General features: G+C 38.1%; 1 protein-coding gene across 31 annotated transcripts in view; it reads right to left on the bottom strand.

Annotated features, from left to right (window-relative positions):
- Slmap (sarcolemma associated protein) overlaps positions 1–17,569 on the bottom strand; it is a 117,939-nt gene that overhangs the window by 50,562 nt on the left and 49,808 nt on the right. For 27 of the 31 annotated variants that reach the window (XM_063275127.1, XM_039094254.2, XM_039094258.2 and 24 more), the window contains 6 exons: positions 16,287–16,434; positions 8,907–8,979; positions 5,571–5,607; positions 3,651–3,713; positions 865–960; positions 488–559 (listed from right to left, as the gene is read on the bottom strand). In XM_063275127.1, the coding sequence (XP_063131197.1) occupies positions 488–559; positions 865–960; positions 3,651–3,713; positions 5,571–5,607; positions 8,907–8,979; positions 16,287–16,434 (489 nt within the window). Of the gene's footprint in view, positions 1–487; positions 560–864; positions 961–3,650; positions 3,714–5,398; positions 5,608–8,906; positions 8,980–12,769; positions 12,847–16,286; positions 16,435–17,569 lie in introns of those variants that run through there. The other 4 variants (XM_063275129.1, XM_063275128.1, XM_008770981.4 and 1 more) reach the window with 2 other exon arrangements.

A 17,569-nucleotide genomic window follows, 5' to 3' on the forward strand; every position in this document is an offset into this window, starting at 1 on the left:
GAATTGCAATACTGTGTTAAATATCCTGAATGAACTAATGAACCTAGTGAAGAATCATCAGTGGACAGTAACGTCTTAAAAGGAAAGCCACCTGCCATTATGCCCTTGAAGACCACCACCATCCATGAAGGGAACAAGTAAAACAAGTATCACAACATCTATATAACCCAGGCCAATTATCTACTGTTTTATGTCTTAAAGAACCAGAAAAATGTTTCAATGACAGTACAAACCAAGTTATGTTCCAGAAGGCAACCCCTCAAATTCAATAAACATCAACTGTAATAGAGAAAGCAATCCCAACTGAACACAGGTACGTACCACATGATTCTCCCTACTTACAGGTGTGCTTGAATTTTTTTCACAACAAACATGTAAAAGAATTGTGGAACTATAGAAAGGTTTTAGCATAAACTCAAATAACAAAGACCTGAAACTACAGAAAACCCATGGATTCTTCCTTGTGTACCCAAGGTTGAATACCTACTTTGGAGCATGCCTGCAACTGGTTCCCCATAACTTCTAACCGTGATAAGAGTCTATCTTCATCTATTAAAGCCTGTTGAAAAAATTAGATATAAATAAAAACTCAGAGTAACAACAGTAAAAAATATGTAGAACAGATTTTATTGCCAACAAAAAGAAGAAAATCAAAAAATTCAAATAAGATCTGCTAAAAAAAATGTTGTTTTGACTTTTGTTCTTTAGTTAAGGAATAACTTTACTTTTGTTTGCCAGAGAATCTTACTTTTAATTCATTCAACACATACAAAAACAAAAAACAAAAAACCCAAAAACAAAAAACATAACCACCCTATCAAATGGTTTAAATGTTTCTTAAATATTAAGAAAGTAACCGAGGACCTGCCAACTAGTATCTGAAGCCTCTTGGGTGATGGCCAGCAGCCGCTGAAGTGTGGCTAACTTCTGTTCCAACATCTGTTCCCGATGTAAGGCCTCCTAACAAAAGTCACAAAAGAAGAAATTCTAGTGAATTCAGCAGCACGATTCCTCAGAAGAATAACCTCAGTCTGGTTTGAATATATTCTCATATTGCACCCTGGATATGTCTCAGTATTTAGCCCACCTACATGTACCATGTAATAGGTCGTCCAGATGTTAACTTCCCCCACATGGCAAACAACTTACTCATTTGTTTTCTTTTTCAAAACACAGATGAGAAAAATTAACAAATGCTTTTGTTTCTGCCTGTATTTAATAAATGCATAGATGTGTTTGTGAAATGTTTATATATCTCAGAACAAATGTATTTCGAACTAAGGCAAAACAATCTGGTCAACATCAAAAAGTACAACAGCTCTCCAGCATAGCATTGAAAATAGTAATAGCTTTCCGTTTTCCTTTTTAAATATCATTTAAATACCCACATGTATTTGAGAGCTCGTGGCTCATGGCATTTTCAAGTGCTCTGACTCTCTCCCTGATTACCTCACAGAGCAGTAATTAACACTGCTAAAAAGGAGAGACCACTAAATATCAGCTTGAAGTAATAAGGGGTCAAAGGAATCTGTGACTCTGGTGGAGGGCACAGGGGAGCAGGAGTACTCAGGTGGTCAGGGTTGATAGCTGAGAGCAGCATCGCCTCTCAGGCTGTGAGGGTAGAGCCTGAATCACTCAGTGCGATGTTGGCACCTCCACCCTCTGCTGCTCCCCACAGTACACGAAGGACGCTGGCACTCTATCTGGAGGCCATCTTGGCTTTAAATAGAGCACTTAAGTTTAAACATCAATTTATTGTTCTCCATATCCCTGGTAAGCAATGACTAGGGAAAATCTGGCCTAATATATACTTAGACATACTTTGTTTTAATGTAGACTGAGTAATCTAATAAAAACACCATCACCTGAAAATCCACATTAAAACAGTTATTTACCATATTTTATTTTAAGCTCCTGAGACATTCCTAATATTCAGGAAGTAGCAGATACAAAATGTTTAACTTAGGAACAAAGCTGCAGCCAACCAGTTTTAGAATCTGCCTCCACTAGATGGTGTCATTACATCTTTTTAAAAATTCCATTCCATTAGTTTCTTAATTCTGAACCAAACTGCAACATGTACTTGTGTGAATGGCCTTTTAGGTCTAAGGTATAAAGAGCATATATTTCAGCTTTGTTTGAAAGGGTTCACAGTTTACATTAGAGTCTCATCAAGTCAATAAGGATTATACAAGAAGAAAAAGAGGAGACGGGACAATTCCTCCCAGAGTTAGCAAAGGTAAGTGGACACTCAAAGAACTGAGAGAAAGGGTGAGGAAGGATGGGAAGTTAAGCATGAGGGTCTCATCAGGATGAAGGCATCCACAGCACACAGAATGTGGCCAATCATTTAATCTACGTGTTTCCTATATAAAAATGAAGTGTAAACATACCTCAACATTTTCTCTTACCTCTCAAGAGAAACCCACAAAAACTGACTGACATTAATCATTTAATAAGAAATGACTAATGACCTTCAACATCATGTGTTTTTATGCTGTGGGCACTATTGAAAGTGCTTCACTAATATCAAATCACATTTCCTTCATAATGTGTGCTTATCAGTTGCTTTGGAAGTCCAAAGGTTGCTTGGATTTTTGTTCTTTTTAAACTCTTAGAAGATCAGATGTTAAAGCGAGGGGTCAGATCTAGTGAGACCTGATCCAATATGGCTGAAGAGCCCTTGCTTAACTGATGAGCAAACGTGCAGAATCGCTTCCATGGCTTCCACGGTGTTGGTGGAACGTAAGAGCTAAGTGATATGTTAGTTGTTTCTGTACCTTACATAGATGCACATGTCCTTAACTGCCAACTGACAAAAGGACAGAGGGTCACTGGTGTTGGCTCCAAGGTTTTAAAGAGAACACAGCTAAAAGCCTACACAAATAAAACTATTCACTGAAGGTCACAGAACTGAGCAGAAAAACCAAGATCAAGATCAAAAAACTCCAATCCCTAAACTTCTATACCGAGTTTCCTTTAAACCATCTAGACTGTAGTACCATCACTCAAAGCCTGCACAAATAAATGAAACAAAACAAAAAACACTTCTCTGCTTTTAGATTTGTGTCTCTTTAAAGAAAGAATTAAGTGTTCCAGGGGCCTTTCCAAGTGGCTGCTCTGTGCTCTGGAACCTGAAACACAGTTCAAATGGGGTTCAGGGGTCTAACTGTCAAACTACTCTAAATTCAGAGCAGGGGCAAATCACACTGCATGTGTGATGCTGTGTAAATTGTTAACTTCCCCTGTCCCTTTGTTACTCCACATGGACAAACAAGACTGAGACCAAAGGAACCATGAGAGGTGAAGGGATACAGCGGAGGACGGCATATAACAAAGAGTACACAATGGTGTACTCCTATCCCACAGCCAAACCTGGACATGTTTAATTTTATTCAAAAATCACTTCTGAATCCCCTCATGTGGAAGAAAAGAGAAAGGTTCTCTTGCACATAAGCTTATCTTCTCTAGACTCAGCAATCCCGACTCCTTTTTCTTCACAAGATCTATTTTTAAACCTTCATTCTTCCTTAAAAACTATTTCTTGTGTACATGTTTCTAGCCAATATTTTTTATTCTGTATTTATAAACTGGCAAAATAAAATCTAAGTTACTCTTAAAGGCTAAGAATTTTCAAGATTTACTTTTACCTGTAGATACTGAGAAAGTTGGAACAGTTCCTGAGAGTACATACTTGGAGTGTTAGCAGCAACCTAGAAATAAAGCACATTGTCACCAATCACAGAAACAGTATATCAAAAAGGTCATTAAGAGCCAACAAGAGGGGTTGGGGATTTAGCTCAGTGGTAGAGCACTTGCCTAGCAAGCGCAAGGCCCTGGGTTCAGTCCCCAGCTCCGAAAAAAAGAAAGAAAAAAAAAAAAGAGCCAACAAGATGGCCCAGCAGTTAAAGCTGCCTGCTGTCAAGCCTGCTAACTCCAGTTTGATCCCTGTGCTAGATAGTTTTATGTCAACTTGAACAGGTTAAGGCGTCTGAGAGGAAGGAACCCTAGTTAAGAGAATGCCTCCATAAGATCAGGCTATGCAGGCAAGCCTTTTTTTAAATTAGTGATTGATGGGGACTGACTCAGCAATTGTGGTTGGTGTCATCCCTGGGCTAGTGGTCCTGGGTTGTGTAAGAAAGCAAACCAAGCAAGCCATGGGTAGCATGCCAGTGCAGGATCAGGGGCTGCTCTAGGTTCCTGCCCTGTTTCAGCTCTTGTCCTGACTTCTTTTCATGATGAAGAGTGCTATGGAAGACTAGCCAAATAAATCCTTCCTCCCCAAGTTGCTTTTGTCACGGTGTTTATCACAACATAGTGACCCTAACTAGGTTGATCCCCAACACCCACATGGTAAAAGGAACAACTCCTGTGAGTTGTTCTCATCTCCACTTGCACAGTGAGTATGCAGGAAAAATAAAAATAAAATACATTGAAGAATTAAAACAAACCAATTCTATGAAACATCTATTTTCCTAAATAGGCAGATAACAGATTTTAATTGACCTAGTCTCTTAATTCTCAATTACTATGTAAATTAGTTCTCAAAATATTCCTGCTATCTATTCAGAATGTACAATGGTATTACACTGCTCACATCAGCTTTGTAAGCAAGATGATGAAGCAAGTGCTACTCGTAAGACTTTGTAAGACAAATCACAAACTTAGCGCACAAAGGTATTGAATTTTTTCATAACCCAGAAATAATAATTCCTAATCAACAGTCATATATTTTTCCTTTAAAATTCATCACTAATTACTTCATTAATATATCACAATTTACTTAGAAATAAAAATCTTCAAAATATTACTTTGAAGCACATGTTAGAGGACAACATGAAATCTCTCTTCACTCACTAAAAAACAAAAATTAAAACAGAAAAAAAAGATTCTACCATTTTGTCCAATATCCAAAGACAATGAAAACATTTTATTATTGTATGTAAATTTTAACAAAATTGAAAATAGTTCCAAACCTACAAATCAGCCTCTGCTTTAGAACCCAAATGTACTAGGTCAGCCCCAGTAGGGTTTTTCAAAACCATCGAATATAGAATTGCTTCACTCAGAAAGAAAATGAAGGACAATGACAAAGGTAAATGCAATGTCAACTAAACAATTTTGCTTTTGATCACAAAATTTTTGCTTTGATCACAATTATTTATCATTGACGCCTATAGTTTCAATGCACAATCACTCATAAACAAAAGAAAAATACTCTAGCAATTAATTACTACAGTTTCTAATCAGGTGGTATCAAAAGCGATATTCAATGACACTAAAAGAATAACTCCTGTAAGCCCTTATTTCAGAGCTGCTTTGCTGTATGGGTAAGCAGTGAGGGAAATCCCCAGACAGAACTGTACTTCAGTAGAAGGTAACCGTTGATACCACTTACCTCTTGGCCAGGCACAAAACCAGATACACTTAGAAGTCCTTGGGCTACAAAAGCTTTTTCCAAAGAAACATTCATTCCAAACTCTCCAGACAGTGAAGGTTATATTGTAGGTAAGACATATTAAATATAAACATGTCAATGAGAGTCTGGAAAACACCCATTCACAACTTACTTTGTCTACAGGACTCGGTAATGGAGCATGGATGACACTGCAAAGTAAAATATAGAATTTTTATCTAATTTCCTGAAAACAGAGGAAATGGCACCAGAACGGCAGAGTATCTTGTCACAAAACTCATACATCTGCTCTCATGTAATTAAAAGTCTGGCAATGATCTTAAGACATTTTTCTAAAACCCAACTAATACATCTATAATCTGCTTTTTACTCATCATTCTTCTTAAGATAAATTTCAAGTATAAAATGTATTAAGCATCTTCTAAGGGCCCACTATTTACTGAGTGCTGGGATGACTCCTTTTTTTTAAACATTTCAACACATTGAACTATCTTTTAAATCATGTATTTTTAATTTGTAACATATATATTTTAAAAAGTTAAATACTACTACATAGAAATCTTTAATAAGTAAAGTTCTTTAATAAAGTAAAGTAAACAGGGTTATAAATTTGCATCATGCTCTAGTGAAGAACAACTTTAGCTATCAAGACAGTGACAAGCATTCCTCACCTAGGCACCGTGAACTAAATGAAAGTTTACATGTGTGTATGAAACTGAAGTCAGTGGAGGAAACACAACAACAGGGTCATTAACTGACACTAATTCCCCTTGGGGCCTGACACAGAACTCTTGACAGAAAAGCAGCAGCAATTAAGCCGTAAGGCTCTGCTTACCAGCTAAAAGGCTAATCAATACAGGTCTCATGTCCTGGACCCATGAGGCGGCCTCCACAGTTCTTAAGTATTAAAGGTATTAATGTAAACAAGTGGCTTAAACCAATACAATAGTGACCAACCCATCACTACCTTCTACTCTCATGAGGAAGGTAAGCTAAGGAAGCCAGGGCCCCTATTTTACACAGCCCTGTTAAGATACTATGTATGTCTTGAGGCAGGTGAGGGATGCAGAGCAAGGATGTCACCTGCACCCCCTACACTACGCATCTTAGAAAGCAATGGGGTGGTGACAGCCAGCTGGAAGGCTGATTGGGAAAGTCCCCAGACTCACCTGGTAATGCACGTGTGAATGCTGAGAAACTGACCAGGTGTGGCACACGTGGTGGAAGGTTAAGCACCAGCACCCATTTTCTGCACACCAGGAATATCTTACAGAGAACTTACTGAACATGCATAAATCTTACACTGTATTTATTTGATAACATGTCTGTGTCTCAGGAATTATGATTCACCCCTGCATCCACAGAGCCTATCATAAGACCCTAAGGAACCTATGTCTAGTGAAGGTTTTAAAAAGTTAAAAGTGACTACAGATATTCATACTATAAAACTCAAATGGACGTATTAAACTTTGTATACATCCCTTTTTTCTGTCGATACACACACACACACACACACACACACACACACACACACATTAACACAAAAACTCTAAATGAAACAAATAGATCTTTTAAAATCTGGTTTTCTCAGTGACATAAGAAGGAATTCTCTTTCTTCATAAAATCTGGTTAACCAATAAAACAAAACAAAGCAAAACAAATGAAGAAACCTCAAAAGCTAAAGAAGTCACATAACATATTCTGCAAATAGACTTGCTTTTTACAGAAACTATATGGGATATGGGTGTGCTGTGTTTGAATTGTTGAAAACTTCTTGTATATACAAAGAGTATAACAAGGATATGTTATTTAGTGCTAGGTTTGTAAAGCGATAAGCAATTTCTATTGTTGGAAAATTATAAAATATAACAAAACTAAGAAACAATCAGAACTACCTACTGAAGATCTTAAAAACACTATACACTATTTACACAGTAGGCTTGGCATGTATTCAACCACTAATAGCCTCTTAAACAGGGGCTGGGGAGACTCCTTCGTAGTAAAGCCCCCACTGCTCAAGCATCCCCAGCACTTTTGTAAAAGTCGGGAGCTATAGCATGCCTATAACCTCAGCACGTGGAAGGTGAAAACGGGTAGATCTATGGGGCTCACTGGCCCTATTCCAGTGAGATCCTGCCATTGCACACAGTTCCCAAGGATCAACACCTCTGAGTGTGCCCTAGCCTTCCACATGTAGGCAAAACACATGCGCATAAACATTCACACATATAGTCACGAAAAGACACACAGTTAAAAGTTTTAACTATTAAAGGACATTGACAAAAACTGTGTCTTAAAGAAGGTGAAAGGCAAGCAGCCAATACTTGGCATGGTCGTCCCTCCTCTGACTGCCACAAGCCCTGGCACCCGGTACACTCACACACACAAAGATGAGGCCCACGTATTTTATTAGATGGACCCTAACAACACAAAAGACATACAGGACTGCTCAAAGCTTTTAGCTCTATCAAAAAAAATCTCCTATCAACCACATTTCATACCAACTGCGAACACTAGTCTAAGCTGTATGGATTGATTAGCTCTTCTATGACTGAAAGCTTACTCCTTGACCCATAAATTAATTAGGTTTCGTTAAGCTCAAGTTCTTCAACTTTACTGCCACTTAACAAACTGTAATTATTACAGTTTATAATCTCTACTTGTATCAACTGGCCATAAAATTACAGGAAGGAAAAACTACAGTAGGCCCTAAGATGACGGACAGGAGAGACTACTACAGTCATGGGAAGGAAGGGACGGACTCTCTCCGCTTTACTCTTCCTGCTCCCTGTGCAGCTTTCCCTTAACTCTAGACATTTTGGCATCATCAAAATCATGCAAACCACTAGTAAATTATAAACTGTAATAACAGGAAGCTCTTTTGAAGGAAGGAAACAAGCATCTAGCATAGTTAAGACCTTTCTAAAATTAAGAGAAATAAGCATTAATATTTAAATACTTCCCAGCCCTTTCCACACCTCACAGTGTTAATCTGTAAAAGGCACAAGATATACTTATGTTTACATTTTAAACTCTAGATCTCACGGTATGACTTGATATTGCTTCATATAAAACATAAAGTACAACTTTGGGGAGATTATCTTTTAACTCCCATTAAAAAATTACTAACTATATTGACATCTTCACATTTTGGAACATAACAACACATTAACTCCACAGACAATCACAGTGTAAAATGTTCTATATCAAAAGGAACAAACATATCCTAAATATTGCAAAAAGCAGCTAATTATCCACTCAAATATACATTGTAAAATTAAACTTGGAAACAAAACCTTTACCTCTGATAAATTATTTACTAAATATTCAAATAATATGAAAAGTAATTAAAACCGAAGTATATGTCAAAAGGTACTATATTAACTTTTAATATATTAAGTAATCTTATAGTATAACAGTATGTCATCACTCTGAGTATTACCAACCAAGATAATTAACCCAAAACTGCACAGCACGAAATCATACTCACTCTGAACGGAGTCGGGCTTCCATACCATCTGGTAGAAAAAGTTTTATTGTGGAAACAATACACCCATGGGTAACTGGTTAAAACAAATAAAATAATTGTTTAAAAATATGAAGCTTGATGGGTCTCATATCTAAATTTGTATTTCATTCATAAAAGTAATAATTCCTAGAAAAGTAAATATAGCTAGTGGTTTGATGATAGTATGTACCTACTAACAGAAAAACTTTCAATCCCTTAACAATGGAAAGTACAGAAATAGTACGAGAAGGTGAAACACCTTTGACGTCACACCTAGCCTACTGACTTCTAAAAAGTCGTCCTTTTCTTACTTGCTCTGTCTCCCCACCACACCTCATGGAGGCCCTCATGGCCCTCATGCTCAGTTTAGAACATGTCACATACTCCTCCCAAGTCACAGACAAGGAAATCTAGCGCCTCTCCGCTGCGCCCTCCTCACAGTTGCTCTGACTCACACAGCAAACCCTCCAGGGCAGGTTTCTTACAGTCTTTTGTCTGTCCATCTTCAATACCTTTTGATATTCTCACTGCTTTCCTAGTGAAGGGTTTGAGAGACAAACCTCCCACATGCAGCCAACTGTACAGACCATGAGCCTTTTATAGAAAGGTGTCTCCCAATGTAAGGACTGATGGTTCTGATCTCTCTGTTCTTAAACACCACACCGCTGGTGGGCTCAAAAAAGTGTTAGTTTACTAACTGACTGAAAGCTGATGTGGGCAGGCAAGACACACTGTATACTGGTTTTAAGATTAGTGCTTACAGTGATGTATACATCTGCCAAGACTCACTGAGTCTTATTAGCAAGACTGGAATATGTGATATACAGTAGTTTTATTTAGTTATATAAAATAGTTTATTATACATTTGTATTTTACTACATATTAATATTATGTGATAATATTGTACATTATAATATATTATATAGTTACATAAAATAGTTCTATTGATATATCAATATATATCAATAAAATTATTATAACAATAATTATTTCTTTAGGATATATGTTGAATAATTATAAACATAGCATCAAAATGATAATACAAAGTAATATGACTATCATCTGGAAATGTCTGTTAAATTTAAGGAATTTAGTACTGTTTAGCCAATATTTGTTTTCAGTAACTGATGATACACAGAAACTGCTGACAGACATAGAGCATCTACAGGATGTCTTCTCAGCTCTGCCTAAAGAGCCATCACTGCCATGAGCCATGTGGCCTCTTTTGAGTGGCCACGCTTTGTAAGCGACTGCCACAGTCTCTTATGCACAGGCAGGTTACATGCAATCTCCAGATCTCTGACTGTTTACATCCCCACTCTTAGGAGCATCCAATCTGTGATGCTCTCTGCCTCCTTGCTGATATAACCATAGCCCCATCTCCTACTTGACGCTTGCCTCCTCCCTCAGATCTTAACTGTTGATCCCAAAAGGCCAAAAATAAAAGTGAAACCTTTCCCCTTTCTATCCATCACAGACACCCCAGTGCTTAGAGCCTGATTCAGTGACTTCTGAAGCCATTACAGTATTAGCACCTAGTTCTTCATAGCCCTGGCATTTCAGCCCTAACAGCAGGGGTATCATAGAATTTATGACCTCAACTCCTGTAAGTGCCACCTATAAACTCATTCCCAGAAGAAGGGAGGGAGGGAGGGGAAGAAAAGGGCATGAAGGTGGTAAAGGCAGAAGGAGAGCTATTTTGAAAGAGGAAAAGCATTACCAAGGGGAAGGGACAAAAGATAATGAGTGAATATAGCCAAAATATTTCATTCACAAGTATGGAATACCATAATGAAACACATTATGACTAGTTAAAATATACTAACAAAAAGAAACATAGGTGGATGAGTTATAGAATAAAACTGCAGTGCCACAGCCAACATGTGATATATCCCATCAAGAATTTGAACCATCAACTAGGTTACTCTCAAGCTCAGCAAACGAACTGATACATAAATGAGGCTAAACAAGGACTAATGCAAAGCAGGCAGAAAAAAGTCCATGTCTGACTTAGGGCAGCCAACTGGATCCACGAAAAGACTTCATGTTAACTAGATACACAGAAGCAGAGAAACCTTAGTAGTCTTTTGGATTAGCAACAGGAATTTAAGCAATGCAATAGGCATGTTTTAATATTTGTATTAATCAACTCAGTACAGTAGATTTTTCTCAAACACTATGCTAAAAAGTGTTAACAAAAAAGGAAAAAAGCAGGCAGTGGTGGTGCATACCTTTAATCCTAGTACTTATGAAACAGAGGCAGGTGGGTTTCTGAGTTCAAAGCCAGCCTGGTCTACTCAATTGAGTTTCAGGACAGCCAGGGATACACAAAGAAACCATGTCTCAAAAAAGAAAAATCAAATCAGAACAAAACAGAAAAGTGGGGAGAGGGGAGGAACTAAGAGTCAGATGAGTTTGGGAAACACTGTGTTAAAAGAAGTTTAAATGTTTTTATGAGTATTACTTCTGAGCTTTTTTGGAGGATGGGGAGACAAAAAGAAAAAGCTGAGAATATTTATTGCTCAGTGGTAGAGCAATTGCCTTGCATATATGCAAGGCCTTAGGTTCAATTCCCAGGACGGAAACAGAAAACTTAAAGGAGTATTTGTATAGCAAGAAGATACATTTTCCAAGCTTCTCTGACCATAGGTTCCACCTCCCTGTCCTCTTTCACAAACACTATAGACAATCTGATATTGTGAGGGAAATACTTAGAATAATAGTATGCTGAAGAAGTCTATAAAATAGTTATTTCTGTATTTCATATTCAAGGACTAAATATAATTTACATAGTTTGTCCAGAAAGGAAAGGGAACATCAGATCATTGCCACATTAAATTTACAGATATTCTAAACCACAAACAAATTTCATCGGTGTTAAATAGGAAAACCAGGTGTGACCAAATGGAGGCAACAGAACCTGTGTGGAAGAACTATCTACAATGACTCTGTGGACAGGGACTACTAAAATCAAAGTAACGCTAGGACCTGACTGCCACTGTGTTTCTTTTCTGTTATCTGCCCAAGCCATTTATAGTTTGGTTTCCAGATCTATTTATTTGGTGGTATGCATTGCGGCTCTTTTTGCCTCTTCACACATATGCCACTTAAGGGACCATGTTCAGTTTGATTGGCTTAAAACCTTTCTTGGAGGCCACAGAATGGGAAGGGCAAACATTGAGGTCTATTATATCTGGCTCTGGCTTGAATCCTGTGCAGAGCAGGGAAGCCAGTGACATTCTATACTTAGAGGTCATCTGAAAGATCAAGAAGATTGGCAAGAGCAGGATGAACAACAAAGGAATGTTTTTAAAAAGAAAATCTGAATCAGGCATTAGCACTTCTAGACTGAAATAACTTCCATTAATTGATTTTTACCATTTAAGATAAAATAATTGTTCTTAGGCTTCCGGTTCTTAGGCTTTCAGAGTTAGAAGTGCAGAGAAAAATGGGTGATTCAACAGTGCTTTTGTTCTAAAATTAAATTAATATTCTATCATTCTGTCTTCTCTTGAGAACTGCAGCTTAGTCATCATAAAGCTTTCAGCCTTTAACTACTTTTTAAAAAGATTTGTTTGAATTATGTGCATATGTGTCTGTGTGTGCCCACACACGTGCAGGTACCTAAGGAATCAGGCATCATGGAGCTAGAGTCACACCCACTTTTGAATTTGAGCAACTTTTGTAGGCACTGGGAACTGAACTCTGGTTCTTTTTAAGAGCAACACACTCTTACCCACTAAGCCATCTCTCCAGCCTCAGCAGCTGCTTTCCACACCCAGGTGTAAGGGAGGTTTGTTGTTAACTCTCAAGTACTGGGGACTAAATTAGGACCGCATGCATACCTGGCAAACACTACCACCAACCAAGCCACTCTTCTTACAGGACAGGAGACAGGAGTGCTTTTATTCTTTCTCTTTATCTATTGGTTTTCAGAATGACAAATACATTTCATTTAAGTTCTTCCAAAAGTAATAAAAAATTCCATTTTTTCCCTTTTAAGTTTTAATGTAAGCCCATCAATTTAAACCTATTTAACATACTTCAAACCAATGCTGCTGCTATAATATGATGTTCAAAATGCTTGTCTTTCACAGTGGAGATTTACTCATGCTAATTCCTAGAAGTCCTTTTAATGGGAGGCCAGCAACCTTAGACAAATACCTCTACTGATATGACAAAATCTCGCAGACTCAATGTATATCTTCACTGACCCTGACTCAGAATCTGCTGTTTCTCCAACCAATCTTGACTCTATGTAGTTTTTAAATCCTTTTTCTCAATATTCAGAGTCCCCTACTTTATTTCTCTTGGCACACCATGAGTAATTACCACTGACCTATTCTTTTTCCCCCATGAGATGTGACTCTGTGGGTTTACCTACTTGCTCAATGAGTATTCACTGAGAACTTGCTGGCTACACAGCAGTGTTGCTGGGAGTAATGTTGAAAACAGGTGATTACGTCTATGTCTACATCCTTACCTTTAAGATCTCAATGGGGAAACAAATCAGACATACACATAAAAAGGAGGAACCATAGCTTCTGTAAGAATGAAAAAACAGCATGGGAATTTGTGTTGAGCACAGGACAAGGGAATGTTTTATAAAAATATACATATTGAGCAGAACGGACAAAGAAAGATTAGAAAGCTGCAACAGAGGGAAAGGCAAAAACAAAAGTTACAAATAAGAAAGCAAGCTCACGCACAACAGACAGCTGGGGTGAGCTGGGAACAACAAGGAGTAAGGAATGTGCTCAAGAGGCAGCGGCAGGTGGGTCTCTCACAAGCTTAGGACCGGCTTGGCCCACTTTATGTAGGAAGTTCCAGGCCAGCCAGAACTCCATGAGATCCTGTCTGAAGAAAAAGAGGGAACACAAAGAAGCAGTAAAGGATGGGGCTTGGAGAGACAGCTCACGCTGCTCTTCCAGAGGACCTGAGCTCTAGTCCCAGCACCCATGCTGGGCAGCCCACAGCCCCCTGCAACCCAGCTCCAAAGAGCCTAGGTTTTCAGGCCTCCATGGGCTCTGCACAAGGGTGGAAACAGACACATGGATGCAATTCTTTAAAAAGAGAATGTGTGCTTCAGGCCTTCTGAATGCCAGTCCCCATTAAATGTTACTTGACTAAAGGACCTGTCATAATGTCAAGTGGCCTTTCCTTTCTAATACAGCTTGAAACTACTCTTGACCACTTCTACCAAAGTTATTCAGTAGTACTGTGTAAAGTAGTACACATCATACTGTTGTTTAACATTTTTTTAAAAATCTATAGTTTCTCATAGTATAAGCTTGAACAGGTAATAAGTGCTTTCTAACATACCTGTATATCAATAGCCTACAAATTAGATAAAGTTTGTAAACACAATAAATGCCCAAAGCATTTAAATGACAAGCTTTTTTATTTCTAAGATGGCAGAAAAGATTTCAAGAAGCCTGCAGAAATCTAATATTGCAGAAATATTGTACTAATAATTATCCTAAATCTCCTTCAGACATAGGTGGGAGATGATTACCAAAGACTCTAGAAAGAGCTGCAAGCTGCATTCTGTAATCAGCACCCTGTAGACCTGCACATGCATCATGCAGACACGATGAAGGCATTGTTCAACGGAGCTTGCCTAAGCCATTTCCTAAAACTGATCACCACATTCTTTTATCAATTAATGCCTAAAATTCTATTTAAAAACTCTCTACAAATAAATAGGAATTTCTCCAAGCAAATACAAGATGGGTTCCTTGCGTATGGGACTCCACTCACTTGAGCCTGAGTATGCTAGGGCAGCAGAGACCTGCCCAGTGCTGCTCTTCTCACTGTGAGCACAGTTTGTGTGCTTGTACCAAGGACAATCAACACTTCACATCACAAGTGTACATGTAGGTTGACTGTACCCAAATTCAAGTACCAAAACAAAACTAAGCTAACAGAAATAAAAGATTAGCAGTCGAAGGGCAATGCGAGTTTATACAGAGCTATGCACACAAATGAGTCAGCACCACTGCCAAGTCCACTGCTCTACAAACACCAGTCTAAAGACTGGGAGATCTCTAGATCACACCATGCTCAGAAAACAGGAGAAACCTGCCACACGGAGCTAAGCCTAAAGTATAAAGCCTAAATTTACACTAAAGTATAACTGCCCTCTTTTGGTTTGTACTAGAAGTGGTTTAATCTCGAGTTAGCAATAAGAGTTCATAATCAGAGAGCAGACAGTGAAACAGTTAAAGCCAAGAAACTTCAGATAATAATTTTAAAGAGCAATTGATTATGTAGCTAGAGAATTTCTAGCTTCAGGGACCGTAGCACAGGCAGCCTTTACTTGCATTGAGCTAAAGAGATAAATCATAACTGATCAACAGCAAGCATGGTTCTCCTTGTTCTCTTCCGTCATTTCCCAGTTTCTCTGGACTGCAGATAGCCATGTGCATGATCCATTCATGCGGCCGGTGATACATAGAGAAATGTAAGCTCTGAGCACTTACTGAAAAATTGAATTTTCTGTACAAAAAGGAGCACGGGAGAGCATTTCACCCCACATCTTGTTCATGAAGTACTGGTATGAGAAAAGTGACACGTAGGTTTGCAGCCATCGCCCGTGAGCAGAGTATGCTAACACTATAACAGCCATTGCCCTCTGACTGTGAACAGAGTATGCTACACTGTAACAGCCATCACCCTCTGACCGTGAGCAGAGTATGCCAACACTGTTAACAGCCATCACCCTCTGACCGTGAGCAGAGTATGCTAACACTGTAACAGTCATCGCCCTCTGACCTGAGCAGAGTATGCTAACACTGTAACAGCTTGTTAGAGATAGGGAAAAAAGGACAGCAAGGACCTTAAACCACAATACTTATTTTTAGGATAAAACATTTGACAACCATTGCATTCTTTTTATAACTTTTTAGTTAGGTACAAAATAAGTTTCACTATGTCTGTTTTATACGTTTGTAAGAGCACAAGTATATCAACTGCTTCACTTAGAGCATATTTGCCCATTACTCACCCTATGGCCCTCTAGCTGATTTCCCTTCTGCTCTTAGAACTGAATTCCATTATAACATTAAGTCAACCACTAAATCTCAGTGTGCCTTACTATTGACAATAAACACCATTCCATGCTGTAAGTTCACCTTAGCTGGGTGTGATGTCACTGCAGCCAATACTTCCTGACATAATAGCTCCCTATGACTTTATAACATTTTATAATTTATAAATTAAAAAAAGCAAAAAGTGGGTAACTTTAAAATTTTTTGCTTGCCAGGTCCTTAAATAGCTTTTACAAAAGTAGAATGTTTTATAGCACTAAGGGATGCTAGGGCTTATACAGATGACTGACAGGAAGAAGGATCATACGCATACCTTTCCGTGTGTTCTCTGTCACATCTACCCCAAACTGGATAATGTCACCAGAAAGAATTTCGCATGGTGGACTTTCTTCAGAGCCTCGACTCAATCTCTGGCTATTTATAAAGGTACCATTACTACTTTTAGTGTCTTGGAGGTAAAACTGAAAAGAAAATGAAAAGAAAATGATTAGAAGTAATAATTTCAAAACTTTTAAAAAAGTACTGTCCGTCACTTTGCAAACTACTTCAAGTAGACTTTCTCCTTATCAACTGAAACCACTCATTTCAGTTAATATTCAATATATGTGAAAATAAAAACAACAGGGTAGCTTAAAATAGAACTGAACATATGGTAAAACTCATAAAACAGATTGTGTTATGTCCTCAAAGTATTAAACATGGAGTAAAACCCAACAGTTCCAAAATTCCTTGGTATTTACCCAGAATAATGGAAAACATAAGTCCTCACAAAACATTCATAATAGCATAAAAATAAAAAACAGAAACTATTGAAAATGCGTATCAGCTGGCTACATAAATGCAGCACATCACACCAGGTTACTACTTGGCAAGACAGAAGAAGTAAGAACTGACACATGTCTGCCTTCATAGGATGAGCCTATAGAGCATCATGCAAAGAAGACAGTTGGGAATGACAGTGATAGCACACACTGTAACCAGCACTCAGGGGGCTTAGGCAGGAGGATCATGAGATCAAGGACAAAAAGACCCTGTCTCAGAAAAAAAGGAAAAAGACCAGTGAGGATTGGTGGCACTTGGGACAGAGTGCTTATACATACACAAGGTCCTGGACTCAATGCCCAGCAGGACAGTACAGGAGGTTGCAAGGAAAAACCAGCTACAAAGATCACCACAAGTCTCCAAAGACCACATATTCTATCAGTTCCTTTACCCGAAACATACCATATATAGTACAACACATAAAAACAAATGATTAAAGGAACTAATGTAGCAGAGTGACTGATTGATAGTTTCTTTTAGAAATAGTGAAAAGAATATGGTTGTACAACACCATGAATGCACTAAAAGCTACTAAGCTAACCTTGAGTAAATTTTAATTCTGAAATAGTAGCCCATTATCTGTAATCTAGCACTCAGGAGTCTAAATGTGATACCAGCCTGAACGACATGATAGCCCAATGCCAGTCTAAGTAATAATGAAAGGTAACCACAAGAGTAAGAGGAAAAAGTCTACAAGGCAGATACTAAAAGATTCATATATAAATAAGAAATGTGATAGTTAAAAAAGTCATCTTTCCAAATATCACAAACAAG

This window comes from Rattus norvegicus, chromosome 16 (assembly GCF_036323735.1).
Source record: "Rattus norvegicus strain BN/NHsdMcwi chromosome 16, GRCr8, whole genome shotgun sequence".
NCBI lineage: Eukaryota > Metazoa > Chordata > Mammalia > Rodentia > Muridae > Rattus > Rattus norvegicus.